Genomic DNA, 15,396 nt, shown 5'->3' on the forward strand with positions numbered 1-15,396 from the left:
TTTAAAGTTATTACAAAATAATGGCTATATTTCCCTGTCCTGTACAGTGTATCCTTTTTTTTACAACTTTATTAGAGTATAATTGCATCACAATGGTGTATTAGTTTCTGCTTTATAACAAAGTGAATCAGTTATACATATACATCTGTTCCCATACCCCTTCCCTCTTGCGTCTCCCTCCCTCCCACCCTCCCTATCTCACCCCTCCAGGCGGTCACAAAGCACCGAGCTGATCTCCCTGTGCTATGCGGCTGCTTCCCACTAGAAAGACGGTTTTTAACAGTATTCTTCTCCTCTATGCCTAAATCATTACCTAGGAATAAGCTAGCAATTGAGCTGGTCTATTAATTATCTCAGTCATCTTGCTTTTCTACATTTAATTGTAATCGCTGTTCAGAGCCCTACTAAATATCTAGCCTTAAAGGCAACCTCCTTATAAAAAACAAAATCTGTGCTGTTGTTTAAGATGAAAAATGGCTGATGCTGCATTATGGTTATGCTACTAAATCACAGGTTTTAGTGCTGGAAAGGATCAGACGTTAGAGATTTCCTATCCCATCTTCTCATCTTAAGGATAGGTGATGTGAAGCCCAGAGAGCTTAGCCAACCTTTTAACTGATGTTAAAAAGCCCAGGCATCAGCACAATTAGGGGGATATGGTTTTGCTTCAAGTCATGCTTTGTCATTATATAACATCCAGCCAGCCTTTGCCCACATACTAAGAAAAACAGTAATTTGACTCTTAATAACCTAAGAATGGCTCAGCATGAGTTCTTTGATAAATAAGGCTGAAACACAGAATACCAAAGAGCTCTATGGGCCATTTTAATTAAAATGAGCTTTCTGTCCTGTTTCATAATTCTCTTTGACTTTGTTTTGGTTTTTTGTGTTCCTTCTCCCTTCAATGGCCACATATGCATAATACAGTAGACCAGGGCCAAAGTGCCCAGCCCATAAACAGGTAGAAAGAGCTAGACAGACAGCTCGGCCACCAGAGCACAGCCATGGTTTATGGAATGAGATTTATGAAGGAGAAAAAAAAAATCACAGAAATGCACACCAAAAAATCACAATTTTGTTTATGGAAAATTTCAGGTCTTGCTTTCTGGAAAAACACATCTTGGAAAACTTGACACTTTGCTTCTTCATTAAATAAAAGAGCAAAAGGACGGGAGTGAGAGGAGGGGTCATTTGGACATCAGTCGGGCCCTCCACGTGAACAATTAGGTCTCGCCTTTGGGGGGAAGTGCCGAGGAATGGAAACTACAAACTGTACAATACGGATCCCTCAAGTCAAATGTTCAGAGACACAGTTCTTTACAAGTGTACGTAGGTGACAAAGAAAACATCAGAGGGAAAACCCCCCATCATGACCATGCTCCCCACTCTGCCCTGGAGCTCATCAGCCCAGCAGGGGTGGCCCTCAGGTGGGAGTCCACCTCTGTGACCTTTAGTGACTTCATGGCCTAGGAACCCGGGGACCTGGGGTGGGTCTAACACGTCATTAGCGAGACTTAGGCTTCAGGTAACTATATTTTCCCAGGAGGTAAGAGATCTCTGTCTTTTCCTTTCAAGTCCCAGAAGCCCATTGGGCTCAATGGAATTTCTAAGGGTGTCCCATATTCCAAAAACGAATGACCAATGCCACAACTGTTGTGAATCCAGGTTGACTACCCTTGCAATGATGCGCCAAGCCCCCAGGCCAGTCAGGCCCACCGTCCCAGCCTCTTTCTCCAGAGAGAAAGGCCAGCTGGGCAAGAGATGCACCCTCATCACAGCCGGCCAGCACTCCCCACCCCCACCCCCCGCCCCAAAGGTGTAATACTCTCCCTTTTGTTTGCCCTTTGCATTGAAAAGCAAAACAGAGTTTAGATTTTTCTCCCCACACGCTCAAATTCCATCCCTCTTTCACTCCAGAAATGACTCGAACATCAAACAACAAAAATACTTGGGTCATCTGTGCCTCCCCGGGAGGAGGCTCAAGGTTCCTAGTTTTGCTTTTAGAACATAGTTGCCCTTCATTTAGTGGGATGTTGTCATCAATAATCAAAACCGAACTGCACCTGTTAAAAATCAAGTAGCGTTTCCTCATTCGGCACCCTTAGTCTGCCAGCGCGTTTGTAATCACTAATTCAGGTTTGCAAAAAGTTCCTTATCCATAATAATGATGTCGGTCCTATTTATTTTGAGACCAGGAGTTTCTGGAGGCTCACTGACCCTTTGCACTCATTTTCCAGACTTTCTTAAGGAAGGAAATGAGTTAACCGCCAAGATTTTGACCACCCTTCTTATACTTAAATTGTATTTAAATAAACCATTGGAACTGCATCAGTTATGATTTCAGAGAACGTTTGGTGGTTAGAACAATCCCAGGGGCCCCGATTTTAGTGGTTTAACTCTTCCTTTACAACCAGCATCACCTCATGAAATCTCTGTCTATTCATTCTTAAAAAAAAAAAAAAAAGCCAACCTCCAATCTCATTGTACCAGTCTAAGGACTGAACAAAGAGACAAATCGTCTTCCTGCTACTGCTTCCCCCAATGAGCAGGAGTCGTAGAAGACAACCCAAGTATTTCTCCTCCACAGCTTCAAAGGCATCCACCTTCCAGCAGATGTGTTTCACATCTGTTTCACACATAAACTGCCCACACGTGCGATTAGAAGTTTACTCGTAGGTTTTCCCAATTATCCTCTGGGTTCTGGCTTCTAGAAAGTAATTTTTCAATGTTAAAACAAAAGTCAAAAATTCTTACAGACGAAAATACTAACCCTTTCAAGATGAGTAACTGTGTATAGTGTTTCAGGAAAGGGCTCCAGGGCACCTTGTGTGGAGGGAAGCCCCATCTGAGTGCAGCAGGGATGGGACAGGGACTCACGTGCCATCTAAAGTGATGTTGCTGTGTTAACACAGGTAAGGGGTACATCCAGGAAAGTCCTCCTGGGTATCACAATGCTGCCACCAAAAAATCCTCTCCCACATGGTTCTTAAGGACCTGGGGCCTGAGTTGATGCATATTCTGTTTCATCCACTGTGCAGGTTTCTCCGATGCTCCAGTGATGCCCATGTCTCCTGATATTCGTGCCCTCAATAATCACCTCCCTTGGTGACTTACTTAATGGTAGAAAACAGCAAAAGTGGTGGGATGGCACTTCTGTGATTAGGTTATGAAGGCTGTGACATCTGTCTTCCTCATACTCTCCTCTGTCTTGTCTGTTCCCCCTCAGGAAGCCAGCTGCCATGTTGTCAGCTGCCCTATGGAGAGGCCCATGTGGCAAAAGGGTGGCCTCCAGCCAACGGCCAGTGAGGAACTGAGGCCCCCAGTCCAACAGCCTGCAAGGAAGTGAATCCTGACAACAACCACATGAGTGGGTCTGGAAGCAGATTCTTCCCCACTGACCCTTCAGATGAGACCCCAGCCTTAACTGAAACCATGATTACCGTCCTGTGAGAGGCCCTGAGACAGAAGACCACCTAAGCCACACCTGGATTCCTGACCCATGGAAACTGTGAGAGAATAAATGCTGTTATTAAAGCTACCAGGTCTTGGGGTAATTTGTTACAAGGCAATGGGTAACTGATACACCCATTCATGTTCCAAATGCACCAAAGAATTTCACAGTAAGGTTCCTTAAGTCATCCTCATATACTAAATTCGTAAAGTTCTCCCCTTCCACACTAAATGATCTGGAGATTCCATATCACTCTTCTGAGACAAACTTCCTTCAAACTCAGCCTAGAATCCTTTCCTGATCTCCTTTACCTTAGTCTCCCAAGGAGCCAACATCACCTCTCTCTGCACATCCACAGCACAACATACTCTTCTAACTTCACCCATGTCAGTGTCTTGATTGCCAGCTCTTTTGTCTGCCTTCCTGCTGGATGAGGAGCCCCGATAAGCTAGGGCCGTGCTTTGCCCAGAGCCTAGGACGGTGCCTGCTATGAGGACACTTGATCGACATTTGCTCAGTGGATGAACAAACGCCTGAAGAGGGATCTTCAGGGAAATGGTTGTCAATTTCAACCTCCCCAGTGAGTGATGAGACTATATTTCACCACATTCTGTAATGGGCTCTTCAGAATCCTTGAGGATGGAGGACAGGGAGATTGCCTCTGTCATCTTGGAAGTGTTCTTTTTTTTTTTTAATTAATTAATTTATTTACTTGGCTGTGTTGGGTCTTCATTGCTGCGCACAGACTTTCTCTAGTTGCGGCGAGCAGGGGCTACTCTTCCTTGTGGTTCACATGCTTCTCACTGCAGTGGCTTCTCTCATTGTGGAGCACGGGCTCTAGGCGCACAGGCTTCAGTAGTTGTGGCACGCAGGCTCGGTAGTTGTGGCTCGTGGGCTCTAGAGCACAGGCTCAGTAGTTGTGGCGCACGGGCTTAGTTGCTCCATGGCATGTGGGATCTTCCCGGACCAGGGTTCAAACCAGTGTCCCCTGCATTGGCAGGCGGATTCTTAACTACTGCGCCACCAGGGAAGTCCCGGCAAGTGTTCTCTCTTAATAAGTAGTATTTCATACCCCAGTCTCTCATCCAAGTCCATCCACTGTTCATACAATCCTGCTCAGATAGGGCAACTGTACTTACACTTCTCAAATTCTGCTCCAGTTTTAGTTTTACAGACCATAAAACGTATAGAAAACAGACTCTCAACTTTCGACCCTTCTATTACTAAACTCTCTTCATATAAAGAACAACACAAACGGGGACTGTACTTTAAAATTACATGCAAGTCCAGGGTAATTTTTTAAAAATATCAAACATGGAAATGATCAATTATGATAATTACTGATTTTTTTAAAAAAGAATATTCCTTCTAGTTCCTGCTAATTTTTGACTACTTAAAAAAATAAAGAAATAAAAATTTAAGAAATAGAATATTTTGAAAGCTTCACTCTACCTTATAGCCGCCAATGCGATGTTCCTGCTTAAATTCCTTCCCGTTTTTCAGCCACCTCATCGTTGGTGTTGGATTCCCCCCAGCTGGACAGCGGAACTTGACAGTGTTGGCTGCTGGGACGGCGTGCAGCCGTTTTTCCATCTTTTCTGTGTTGGTCCAATACGGTGCTCCTGTTTTGGAAAATGACATTATAATGTACATAGATGGATAGCTTCATCTCCATCATTAAACTCCTAACAGGTAAGATCATTTTCTTTTGTATGTGAACGATCTGACGCTTTCAAAATCTTTGGGTAATATTTACATTAGGGAAACATTTTCTGAAGTCTGATCCAGCTGGCCTCCCAGAAGATCCCTGGAGGTGGGCTGCTTGATAGTTTATAGTTTATGTCTATTAACAGGGAACCTTCTCTCCCTGTTCTTAGCGCCAGAATATAAATTCATGAATCATGTTTTAAAATGCTACTTTAGACACACAGTGACAACACACACCATAACAACAGCTGAGTCCCCCTCAAATATATCATTTTAGATCACCACACCTATGAAAGGATCACATATACACATAAACAAGTTGTGCCCAAAAGCCCCATCAATTTATCCATTGGCACTTCACAGGGTAATCAATAGTATAACTTATCTCAGTAGGGTAAAATAATTCAGGGAGGCATCATTAATTTCCCAGCACTTTATATGACAAGTCAACAAGCCATGTTACTAAATGTTTTAATTTTTAAAATAAAATTTAAAAAAAAGGTTTCTTTCCTCTCCAATGGTGGTTGTGAATGCCCACAATTCTACCAGCATGTCTAAGCAGGTAACTTAATAGGAAGCTGCCAATCAAACATGAAAGTTGTGCCCTCTAAGTAGCCCTCAAAGACAGGGACACTAGTGATTTTTTAAACTCAAAGAAGAAGACACCTTTTTCAATTACCACAGGAAGGACATTTTTTCTAAATTAAAGTCACAGCATCTATCGGGAATTCTGCCATAAATTCTTCAAGCCTGCTAATAATGGCTCATGACCACTATTGACTGAGTGCTTCTTATTTGCAGACAAAGCCCCAGAAGCTCTCACGTGTTTACTGTATTAATCCTGACACAGTTAAATTATAATCCCTGTTTAGGGATGGGGAAACTGAGTCACGGAGAAGTAATCTGCCCACAACCACAAAACCAGGAAGAAGCGCAACCAGGATGTGAGCCGAGGCAGTTTGATTTCAGGGCCCACTGTTTGTCTCCCCTACCTACTCTCCAAAGCACTGGAATCCATACCTTTAACCTCTCTGAATGTGCAGGACTGGCGTCCAGGACAGACAGCCTCAGCTGAAGGCACACTGCCTCCGTTATTGCTGCCCAGGATTTCCAATGAAATCTTATACAGCAATTTAACTTTTCACATGCGTGATTCTGTCTTAGCAAACAGGTAACCAAAATCCCTGTATCCACCCCCCCACCAAAGCATCCATCAGCAGGGCCTTTAACATCCTAGAACATTCTAGAACACTAAAACTCTTGAAGACTGATCCATAAGTGCTTATTTCTAACAAGGGTTAGACTGAGCAACAGCACACACCCTCCACAAACCAGAAGCAAAAATGGGCGCAGGAAGGGGCTTTGTCTGCGATGCAGATTTAGAAGTCTCCTCCTCTGTTCTGTGGATGACACAGCTTGTTCCTGGCAAGGTAACAATGCCCTTCACTCAACAGCCAGGCTGTCACGGTGGAATCAGAAAGTGAAAAAACTGCATCCAAAACACCTACCCTTCTCTGACTCACCGTTGCTCTTAAAACCTGCTATAAAAGGTGAAACAGGGATTTCTTAACAGGGACATGCTGTATCTTCTTTATCCTTCTGCTTATCTAAGTGTCAAGGTGGTGAGGTATAGGTGGTATCGACATGACGCCAAGGCAGAGCAAAGTGAGGCAAAACTTGTCAGTCATGTGCACCAGAGAGAGAAAGGCCAGTGGGAGGGCGGGAGGGGAGCCGGAGGAGAAAATAGAGCTTCCCTTCTTTCTCTGAATCCAGTTGCGTCTGTAATGAGTAGGCAACTTGGTAGCCACTTGACTTGGGGTGTCAAATGCCCATAAACACACCTATTCTTTTGAGGGTTCCCCAGGGAGTACTCGATTCCTATTTATCATAAGTCTCCCAGGGCCTGGCATATACAGAAACAATTTCAATCATCTTTCATTTTAAAAGCTTCTACTTAGAAAATTCCATCCACAGCCACTAAAAAAGAAAGCATTGAGAGCACAAAATAAATAATGAGCTTTGTCGCTACACAAAGACTTTTACAAATCTGACCTAAATGAAAAGCATACCTCATGCTGTCAGGTGTCTGCATTCATGTTATCTGTTTAAGTAAACACAATAGTCTATTCATACGAATTAGCTAAATATTAATGTAGTAGCTCTTTCAGATACCATCAATTACAGCTGCCCTGATCCTGTGGAATGTCTTTTCATTTTTATATAAAAAGAAATCAACAGACATGTGCTTATGTACCAATAGGCATGATTTCCATGTTCCCTATGTTGAAAAGCAGGACTCAGCTTTAGCAACTAGGAACGCTGCGCTGCTCCTCCCTCACTGGGCTAAGCTGCTGGTGAGCCTGCAACCCACATGGGGAACCCCAGGCCACATGGGCCTGTATGGTCTTGGCCTGTGGCAATAGCACACTGGCAACCAGCACCTTTTTCTTGGAGCCTGAGGAATTATTTAAGGACAAGGGTGAAAGAATTTTGTTGGAATTTCTGGCAGGTAGCCACTTCCCTGGGGTGAAATTTCAATCACCAAAACTGCACCTATAGGGCCTCCCTGGTGGCGCAGTGGTTGGGAGTCCGCCTGCCGATGCAGGGGACACAGGTTCGTGCCCCGGTCTGGGAAGATCCCACATGTCGCGGAGCGGCTGGGCCCGTGAGCCATGGCCGCTGAGCCTGCGTGTCCGGAGCCTGTGCTCCACAACGGGAGAGGCCACAACAGTGAGAGGCCCGCGTACCACAAAAAAACAAAAAAAAAACTGCACCCATAAAATCTGCTTGTGCAAAACAGACACACAGCCATGCTCCTCATCTAAAGTCTATGGGCTAATTCAAAAAGAGTCACATACCACAATGTTCATTGCAGCACTATTTACAATAGCCAGGACATGGAAGCAACCTAAGTGTCCATCGACAGATGAATGGATAAAGAAGATGTGGTACATATATGTATAATGGAATATTACTCAGCCATGAAAAGAAATGAACTTGAGTTATCTGTAGTCAGGTGGATGGACCTAGAGTCTGTCATACAGAGCGAAGTAAGTCAGAAAGAGAAAAACAAATACCATATGCTAACACATATATATGAAATAAAAAAATGGTTTTGATATACCTAGGGGCAGGATAGGAATAAAGACACAGACATAGAGGATGGACTTGAGGACACAGGGAGGAGGAAGTGTAAGCTGGGATGAAGTGAGAGAGTAACATTGACATATATACACTACCAAATGTAAAACAGATAGCTAGTGGGAAGCAGCTGCATCGCACGGGGAGATCAGCTCAGTGGTTTGTGACCACCTAGAGGGGTGGGATAGGGAGGGTGGGAGGGAGACGCAGGAGGGAGGGGATATGGGGATATATGTATACGTATAGCTGATTCACTTTGTTATACAGCAGAAACTAACACAACATTGTAAAGCAATTATACTCCAATAAAGATGTTAAAAAAAAAAAAGAAACCAGAAAAAATTTTTTTAAAAATAAAGTCTGTGGGCACCATGTGTCTCATCTAAAGGCTCAGAGATCACAGGTGGGTGAGGCACCATGAAATCTAATCAACAAAGTAGAAGCCAATCACCTACACGACTGTCACTGGAAACCTGAATTCACAACATTCGCCTTCTCTGAATAACGGTAAAGCTTGACTCAACAAAAAGGGCCGTCAGGCCAAGTTTTCGAGGTTCCCTGAGTGGCAGTGATGGGTCACCACCAACTCCGTGTCCAACACCACTCTGGGTGCTAACATCACACAGGCACGATGTGCTTTCATGATGAGGCCTTCCTTTAAGAAGTCAAGCTCACGAATTTTTTTAAGAACATGATGCTGGAGGGGAGGAGTTATTTTATTATTTTACAAGGGCTCTTTCTGAAATAAACTAGTTTTATGGAAAACCTGAAGAATCTGGAAGGTCCAGAAAAATAATGACACTGTAGGAACAGCCCTGCTGTGTTTCCATCATCAATGGCCTATGTCCTCTGCAAACTCTTCCTGGCTTCAATATTTCCTGCTATGTTTGCAGTCTGGATACATGGAAATGCCAGGGTCCCCACCCCAAGAACTACAATGCAGCTGGAGAGAAACAGGGACCAGGCTCCTAAGAAGCTCCTCTACCTAATGAGGCCTCTCTATCCCAAGGCTGTGAACAGCATTAACAATTTTCATTTGGAGGAGGAACTCACTTAACAAATTAATGATCTACAAAAGCAGAGAAGACTCTAGCACACAGTAGATACTCAATACGGATGGCCAAGGCCACATCATGTTGCTTGAAAGAGGTGTACGGCATCCACTTTGTACACCTTCCCTGACATAATCTTAGGGATATATTTAATAGAGATGGAATTGTGGTATAAACCCCTGATGGCATAAAACAAGAATTATACTTAAATCAGGAAGAAATAAGTTGACCTAGATGATAGGTATGGCCCCTTCTGCTCTGACACTCTCAAATCTTCTGCTGTAGTATGTAGCAAAAGAACAACATTCTCTTAGTCATTAAATACTAATAACGAGCAAGTTAAGGGAACAGTAAGACCTAGCCAAAATAAATAAATACATAAATACAAGCCCACCATCAAGGTTTAGCGTATTGACTCATTATCATTTTCTACACCGAAACAGATACTGTATATTAGTAATAATACCAAGTAAGTAGAATTTTAATTTAATACAACAGAAGTCTCTTAACTTGTGGCTGGTTAAGCAGATTTATAACCCCACAGAAACTTCCCTCAACGTTCCCTCAACACAGCCTTTCTTAAACCCCCTTCAACCCACAATAAAGACTCATCATTCCTTCTCTGGTCCACCATCTTCTTGGTTATTTATGTCTGTTTCCATATCCAGGGTGTTTCTAGACTGAAATATATTCCTCTCGATGTCTGCTGACCAGTAAGGGTAGATCACCTGGAGTGTACAGCTTGAACCATCTTCAGACTATGAAGCAGGCACTCAAGTGTTTATTGAACAGATGGATGGATGGATGGATGGACAGACCAGACGGACAACTGTTAAAAGCCTGAGCTATAAAATGAGGGAGCTGAACTGAATGTTCTGATAAGGCCCCTCCCCGTTCTAACATTCTTTCCAGGTATCTATCTATATTGTACACAGATATTGATTCTGTCAACGAATGATAGGATCAGAGGATTTATTTTGACCCTGCAACCTAAACCTAAGGAGAAAACATGGGCTGCTGAGCCAGCTCCCACGAAAACTCTTACGTATCCCCACCCTGATATCTAAGGTTTATGGTCTTTTCTCTCTCTCTCTTTCTCTCTCTCTCTCTCTCTCTCTCTCTCTCTCTAACCAAATAGAGAGAATACAGCCTGGTGGTTTAAAGGAAAAACATGGGCTCAAATTACCACTGTACCAAAAGGGACCTCAGTGACCATCTGGCCCAACGGCTGGTGTGATCAATGTCATCCAGAAAGGTTAAGTGATTTGATCAAGGTCACGTGGCCAGAGGCTGGGCTGAGGCTAGACCCAAGTCTCCAGCTCCCTGAGCAGTGCTCTTTCAACCACTCCATGCTGCCCTTTGAACTCTCCCATGGTAATTAAGTCAAAAGTTCAAGATTTATGTGAGCTGTGGCCGCTGATGACTGCCAACTGTATTTTTATTGATGTAAAAAAAAAAACAAAAAAAAACAGCCTGTTTCAGCTCTTAGATTAAGTCTCACAAACTCTCTAAAGCCTCACTAAGGCCTCTGTCTTAAGTCTATAATTAGTGCCTTTAAAAATATCACTAATCAGGACATTTCAATGCTTTGACCCCTGATGAGGGAAGGAGGCACGTCTCTGAGAGCTCTACCCATCTTTGCAGTAGACTGCGGTTCATCTGTCTTCAGTTTTGCACAAAGAAAGAGAAAACAATTCTAACAAAATATGGAGATGTCAGTGAAGGTGTGACTGTGGGGCTCAGGGGGGCTTTATTTGAGAAATCTCATTAAAACAACAGCTTGCTGACCAACAAGGCATTCAATAAGAAATACATTAAAACAAACCAGGCAAGGGACCCACATGTGAAACGCCTAAGTCCACTGGGAGACCAAGTGGCTTGCGGGGAGTTTCCAGGCTCTGCCTTCAAAAGAGAACCCACTAGTGGCCAGTGATGCTGCTGGACCAGGGGGGAGGCCGAGAAAGAAAAGACACTCAGTCTGGCCGAATGGATGGAACATCATCACTGGCCTTTGTGATAAAACACCCAAACCAACTTGTAATGAGGTTTTCACTGCAAAGGTGTTTCAAACACTTTAGGCAGCTGGTACATTTTCTAAAAATTTGTTTTCTTCAGTTCCTGGAAACTTCAACACAACTAAGAAACCAGCATTTACCAACTTAGGTATGATCTCTTCCAAGGAAAATCCCAATTAGAGCCAAGGAGACGGCGAACTGTTACTATCAGCAGGTCTCTCAATGAAAGTTTAGAATTTCAGGCCAAGAACCTTCATTTTCCCCAGTTGCTTACAAAAAAAAAAAAAAAAAAAAATTGCCTTTCTCCTTAATACGGAGGATGGGCAGCTGCAGGTCTGAACGAAAATAAAGCCAAAATAGAAAATTACCTTCTCTCTCCTCATTCAATAGAAAGAACCACTGCACCTGATACGTCTTACTATCAATTCCTCTAGTTCAGCAGCCATCCTGCACCTTCTGTCACTTGTGCCTTTCCCAAGAAGTCAGGCTCAAGTTCTCCAGAGACAGTAATCACTTAAACACAAGCCGGAGGTGATAAAAAGTACCTCGAAAACAACGGACAGATATGTCTATTTATTTGCTGCCAGATAACCCATTAAGATACCTAGTACCTAGGGAAGGCAAGGACTAGTTAAGTTAGGCTTTTTTAAGCTAAAGCACAAAGCTTGAACCTTTTCAAAATCCTCAACCTGGATGCATTTCAAAAATTAGCATTTGACATCACAACTTTCTGTCCGGAGAAAGTCTCTTTCACCAAAGGGCATATGTAGGCAGCATTATTTCCTGGCAGCCAGGCTTGTAGTGACATCACAAGATTCTTCCACTCAGGGAAACGTCTAGCACTGGTCAAGGGTGAGGTCATCAGCTAGTCAGCTGCTAAAATATGACCGGAGAATACCCTTCACATCTGTGATGGAAGAACCTGACTTAAAGGGGAGGAGGAGTCAGATCAATCAAATCAGCCCATTGCAGGGATTTTCAAAGCACGTGCAGCAGGATGTGAATAGATGCTATATTTTAAAAAGGGTCTTACGGTCAATGAGTTTGGAAAACCCTGGGAAAGGACAAAAAGAAACAGATGTCTTACTACAGAACTTCTCAGAGCTGGTAACAGGCTGATAGACACTGTAAGTCTTCAAGAAAGGTCACAGTATGAGGTATTTTCCAAATTCGTTTCAAAACACAACTCATTTTTGGCAGAGAATTATGCTGAACTAGGGTTCCAAGGGATACTCTTTGAGAAACACCAGCTGATTCTCTTAATGTACAAACCAAACCTGAACGCTGCTCTGTTTTTAATAGGATCCGTAAAAGATATACGTGAGGACGGTAGTTCCACAAAATATTCATTCAACATCCAGGCTAGTCCTTGCCCTCCAGAAGCAATCTACCAGAAAAGGCAGGTCTGAGATACTACGTGATACTACACGTGATACAATGTACACTACCTGTGAAACACTGTATCACAGAACCCGTGAACAACAGTCAAAGCCACTCAATCGCCCAAGGAAATCCTATACAGAGGAGCCCACTTTTGAGCTGGGTCTCGCAGGATGAGGTAAGTGTTCGGATCAACCTGAACACTGCAGTACATTCCTATAAAAATCAAATCGGACCTGGAGGTTAACGGATACCAGTTTCACGGCCAAAAATGGAACAATCCTGCCTTAATTTTTGACTGTTCTTTTTGCCATTATATTTGACTACCACACTTTTTGTACTCTGTACAGAATCTAAGAAGAACTCTACCAGGCAGATAAACTTGGCTTAACTTGAGAGTTAACTGACAAAATTAGATAAACAAGAATACCAGCAATGAGAGTAACCTACAATCTATTTTTGGAGTCACTTGATGGAGAAGTAACATAGACCAATCCTAAAAGAGAAAAACCCTTCTCAGAGAAGCTCAGAAATATCACTGTCAGCACAGGGCTACGGGAGCATCATTTGTTAACTTCACTGAAGGGGAACTTTCAAAACACACCCCAGTGGCATCTCCAGGCAATCAGAAGGCACCGAAGGAATCAATTTGGACACATGAGTGGTTTCCAGGTGGCTGAAAATGCAAAGAATTCAGTGCTTCTACAATTTTCCCTATTAATCAGGTCAGGCATTTGACACTCGAGGTGGCAAAAAATTGTCTTAATGGCAACATCCCCTTCCCCGCCTTGCCAATTACCCTGGCCATGGCATTCCTCTGTCCACGCAGGCCACAGCTGCTTAATCTCAGCCGCCCCAGGCTGCACCTGTGAATCAGACCAGCCTAATCACACTAACAGATGGCAGAGGCCAAGCAGCCAGCTAAGAACTGCTATCACTTTAAATCGCATCTAATGTTTCACAGGCACCAAACAGAGGCAATTCCCGACAGCAGTATCTGCCTGGTACAGCTAACACCAGCCCTTAATCACCACAGAGCACCCACTTCGGGGCAGAGCTGGTGTCATTCGAGAGCTAATTACAAAGAACCCTGGTTGCAAGGTGAAGGCACGGCAATCCACTCAACGTGGGCTGGCGTTCCTTAAATGCAACACGCTACTACCTGGCCCTAGCTGGGCACTGAGCATCAGGACTAGTATTCAGGATGAAAAGAGAGTCATCAGAGAGAGATTCAGTTCATTCAGCCTACCCTGCTGTTACATTTTATAACTTCCTGCATATTCCGGGTAACACGCTATTAGGCAGGGGACTGAACAACACGGTTCCCAGGCATGCCGACAGAACCGCGCTGAATCTGGTGCCCCAGTCAACAGCAATGGCTCCCGCACACGGGTACCACTTTAGAGCCGTAAACAACTGTGCGAGCATCCTCCCTTCAGCCCCATCATCACCCTGAGTATTGGCAGAGGGGCGCTGTGACTAGACATGCGACAGGCCTCTGACTGAACTGCAGCTCTGCTTTGGGCTCACTGAACCACAAATTCCCAATGAAAAAAACACAAATAACTCCTCTCTCCACCTTATCTGGTCGTTGGGGGCACTGACTGAACCCGCAGCCAGCCCAGAGTCGGCCCAGAGCAGACCCTTTTCATCACTGTCAGGGTCACTGCCTCTCCTGCCAGAGCCAAAGAACTAATAAGAAGTGAGTGGCATGTTGTAACGTACCAGTGTTTTATTACTAAATCGCAATGATAATAACCACCTCATTAGAAGGGTGGTACTAATCACAGCCGAAGACACTTTCACTCACCTTATTACCCACTGTTTTACCAACAAGATCTCTAACAATAAACTCCTTCTGGAAGCAGATCTGCATGTGTGAATCCCTAAGCCAGTGGTTCTTACGCTTACTGTGCATGAGAATCACTCCCAAAGTTTCTAATTCGGTGGGTCCGGGGTGGGCCCTGAGAATTTTCATTCCTAGTAAGTTCTTAAGTGACGCTGACGCTAGTGGTCCAGGCCGCAAGCTTTCTCTTGCCAAAGAGTGAAAACTATACAAGCCAAAATACCTCCCTTTTTGCCTAAGCTGCTAGGAGACTCAAGAGACAAATCCAGTTCCCCACTTAAGCAAAACATGATCCCAGGTGCCGGACAACATGGATTTTTCTCTTCTTCCTTGAAAAAGCCCTGGGTCTATTTTAATAACGAATGATCTTATTATTTAGGCCTTGTTTAAAGTTATTAAAGTAATATCCTTTTGAGAAAACATAGAATATAACATCTTAGCAAAGAATGCCACTGACCAATGCAAGATCACTTTGGAAATATTCCAACCATGTTATTGGAAAATACAACTTGCTATATTTGATCTTCTTTATTGAATAAACACTCACAAATATTTTTCTGAGCAATGTACAAACATGGACTCACTAATCCTCATAACCCCAAAAGATACTGTGATTATTCCCATTTTACAGATAAAGAAACTGAGGCACAAAAGTTAAATCACTTGCCCAAGGTTACCCAACTCAGCAGTGGTGGAACAGCATTTGAACCGAGGCTGCCCAGCTCTGAGAGGCCACATTCTCACTCACCACGTAAAGGCCTCCTAGTGTCAGTTACGGCAGCGCTTTAACTGCCTTTAAATACG

General features: G+C 43.7%; 1 protein-coding gene and 1 long non-coding RNA gene across 10 annotated transcripts in view; one reads left to right on the forward strand and one right to left on the reverse strand.

Moving 5' to 3' along the window:
* Positions 1-15,396, forward strand: part of LOC309795153 — a 399,522-nt gene that overhangs the window by 192,576 nt on the left and 191,550 nt on the right. The window lies entirely within an intron of this gene.
* Positions 1-15,396, reverse strand: part of FGFR2 (fibroblast growth factor receptor 2) — a 105,230-nt gene that overhangs the window by 61,230 nt on the left and 28,604 nt on the right. For all 9 annotated transcript variants that reach the window (XM_082611596.1, XM_082611595.1, XM_082611593.1 and 6 more), the window contains one exon: positions 4,904-5,073. In XM_082611596.1, the coding sequence (XP_082467722.1) occupies positions 4,904-5,073 (170 nt within the window). The remainder of the gene's footprint in view (positions 1-4,903; positions 5,074-15,396) is intronic.

This window comes from Mesoplodon mirus (genome assembly GCF_964341445.2).
Source record: "Mesoplodon mirus genome assembly, chromosome: 2".
NCBI classification, from domain to species: domain Eukaryota; kingdom Metazoa; phylum Chordata; class Mammalia; order Artiodactyla; family Ziphiidae; genus Mesoplodon; species Mesoplodon mirus.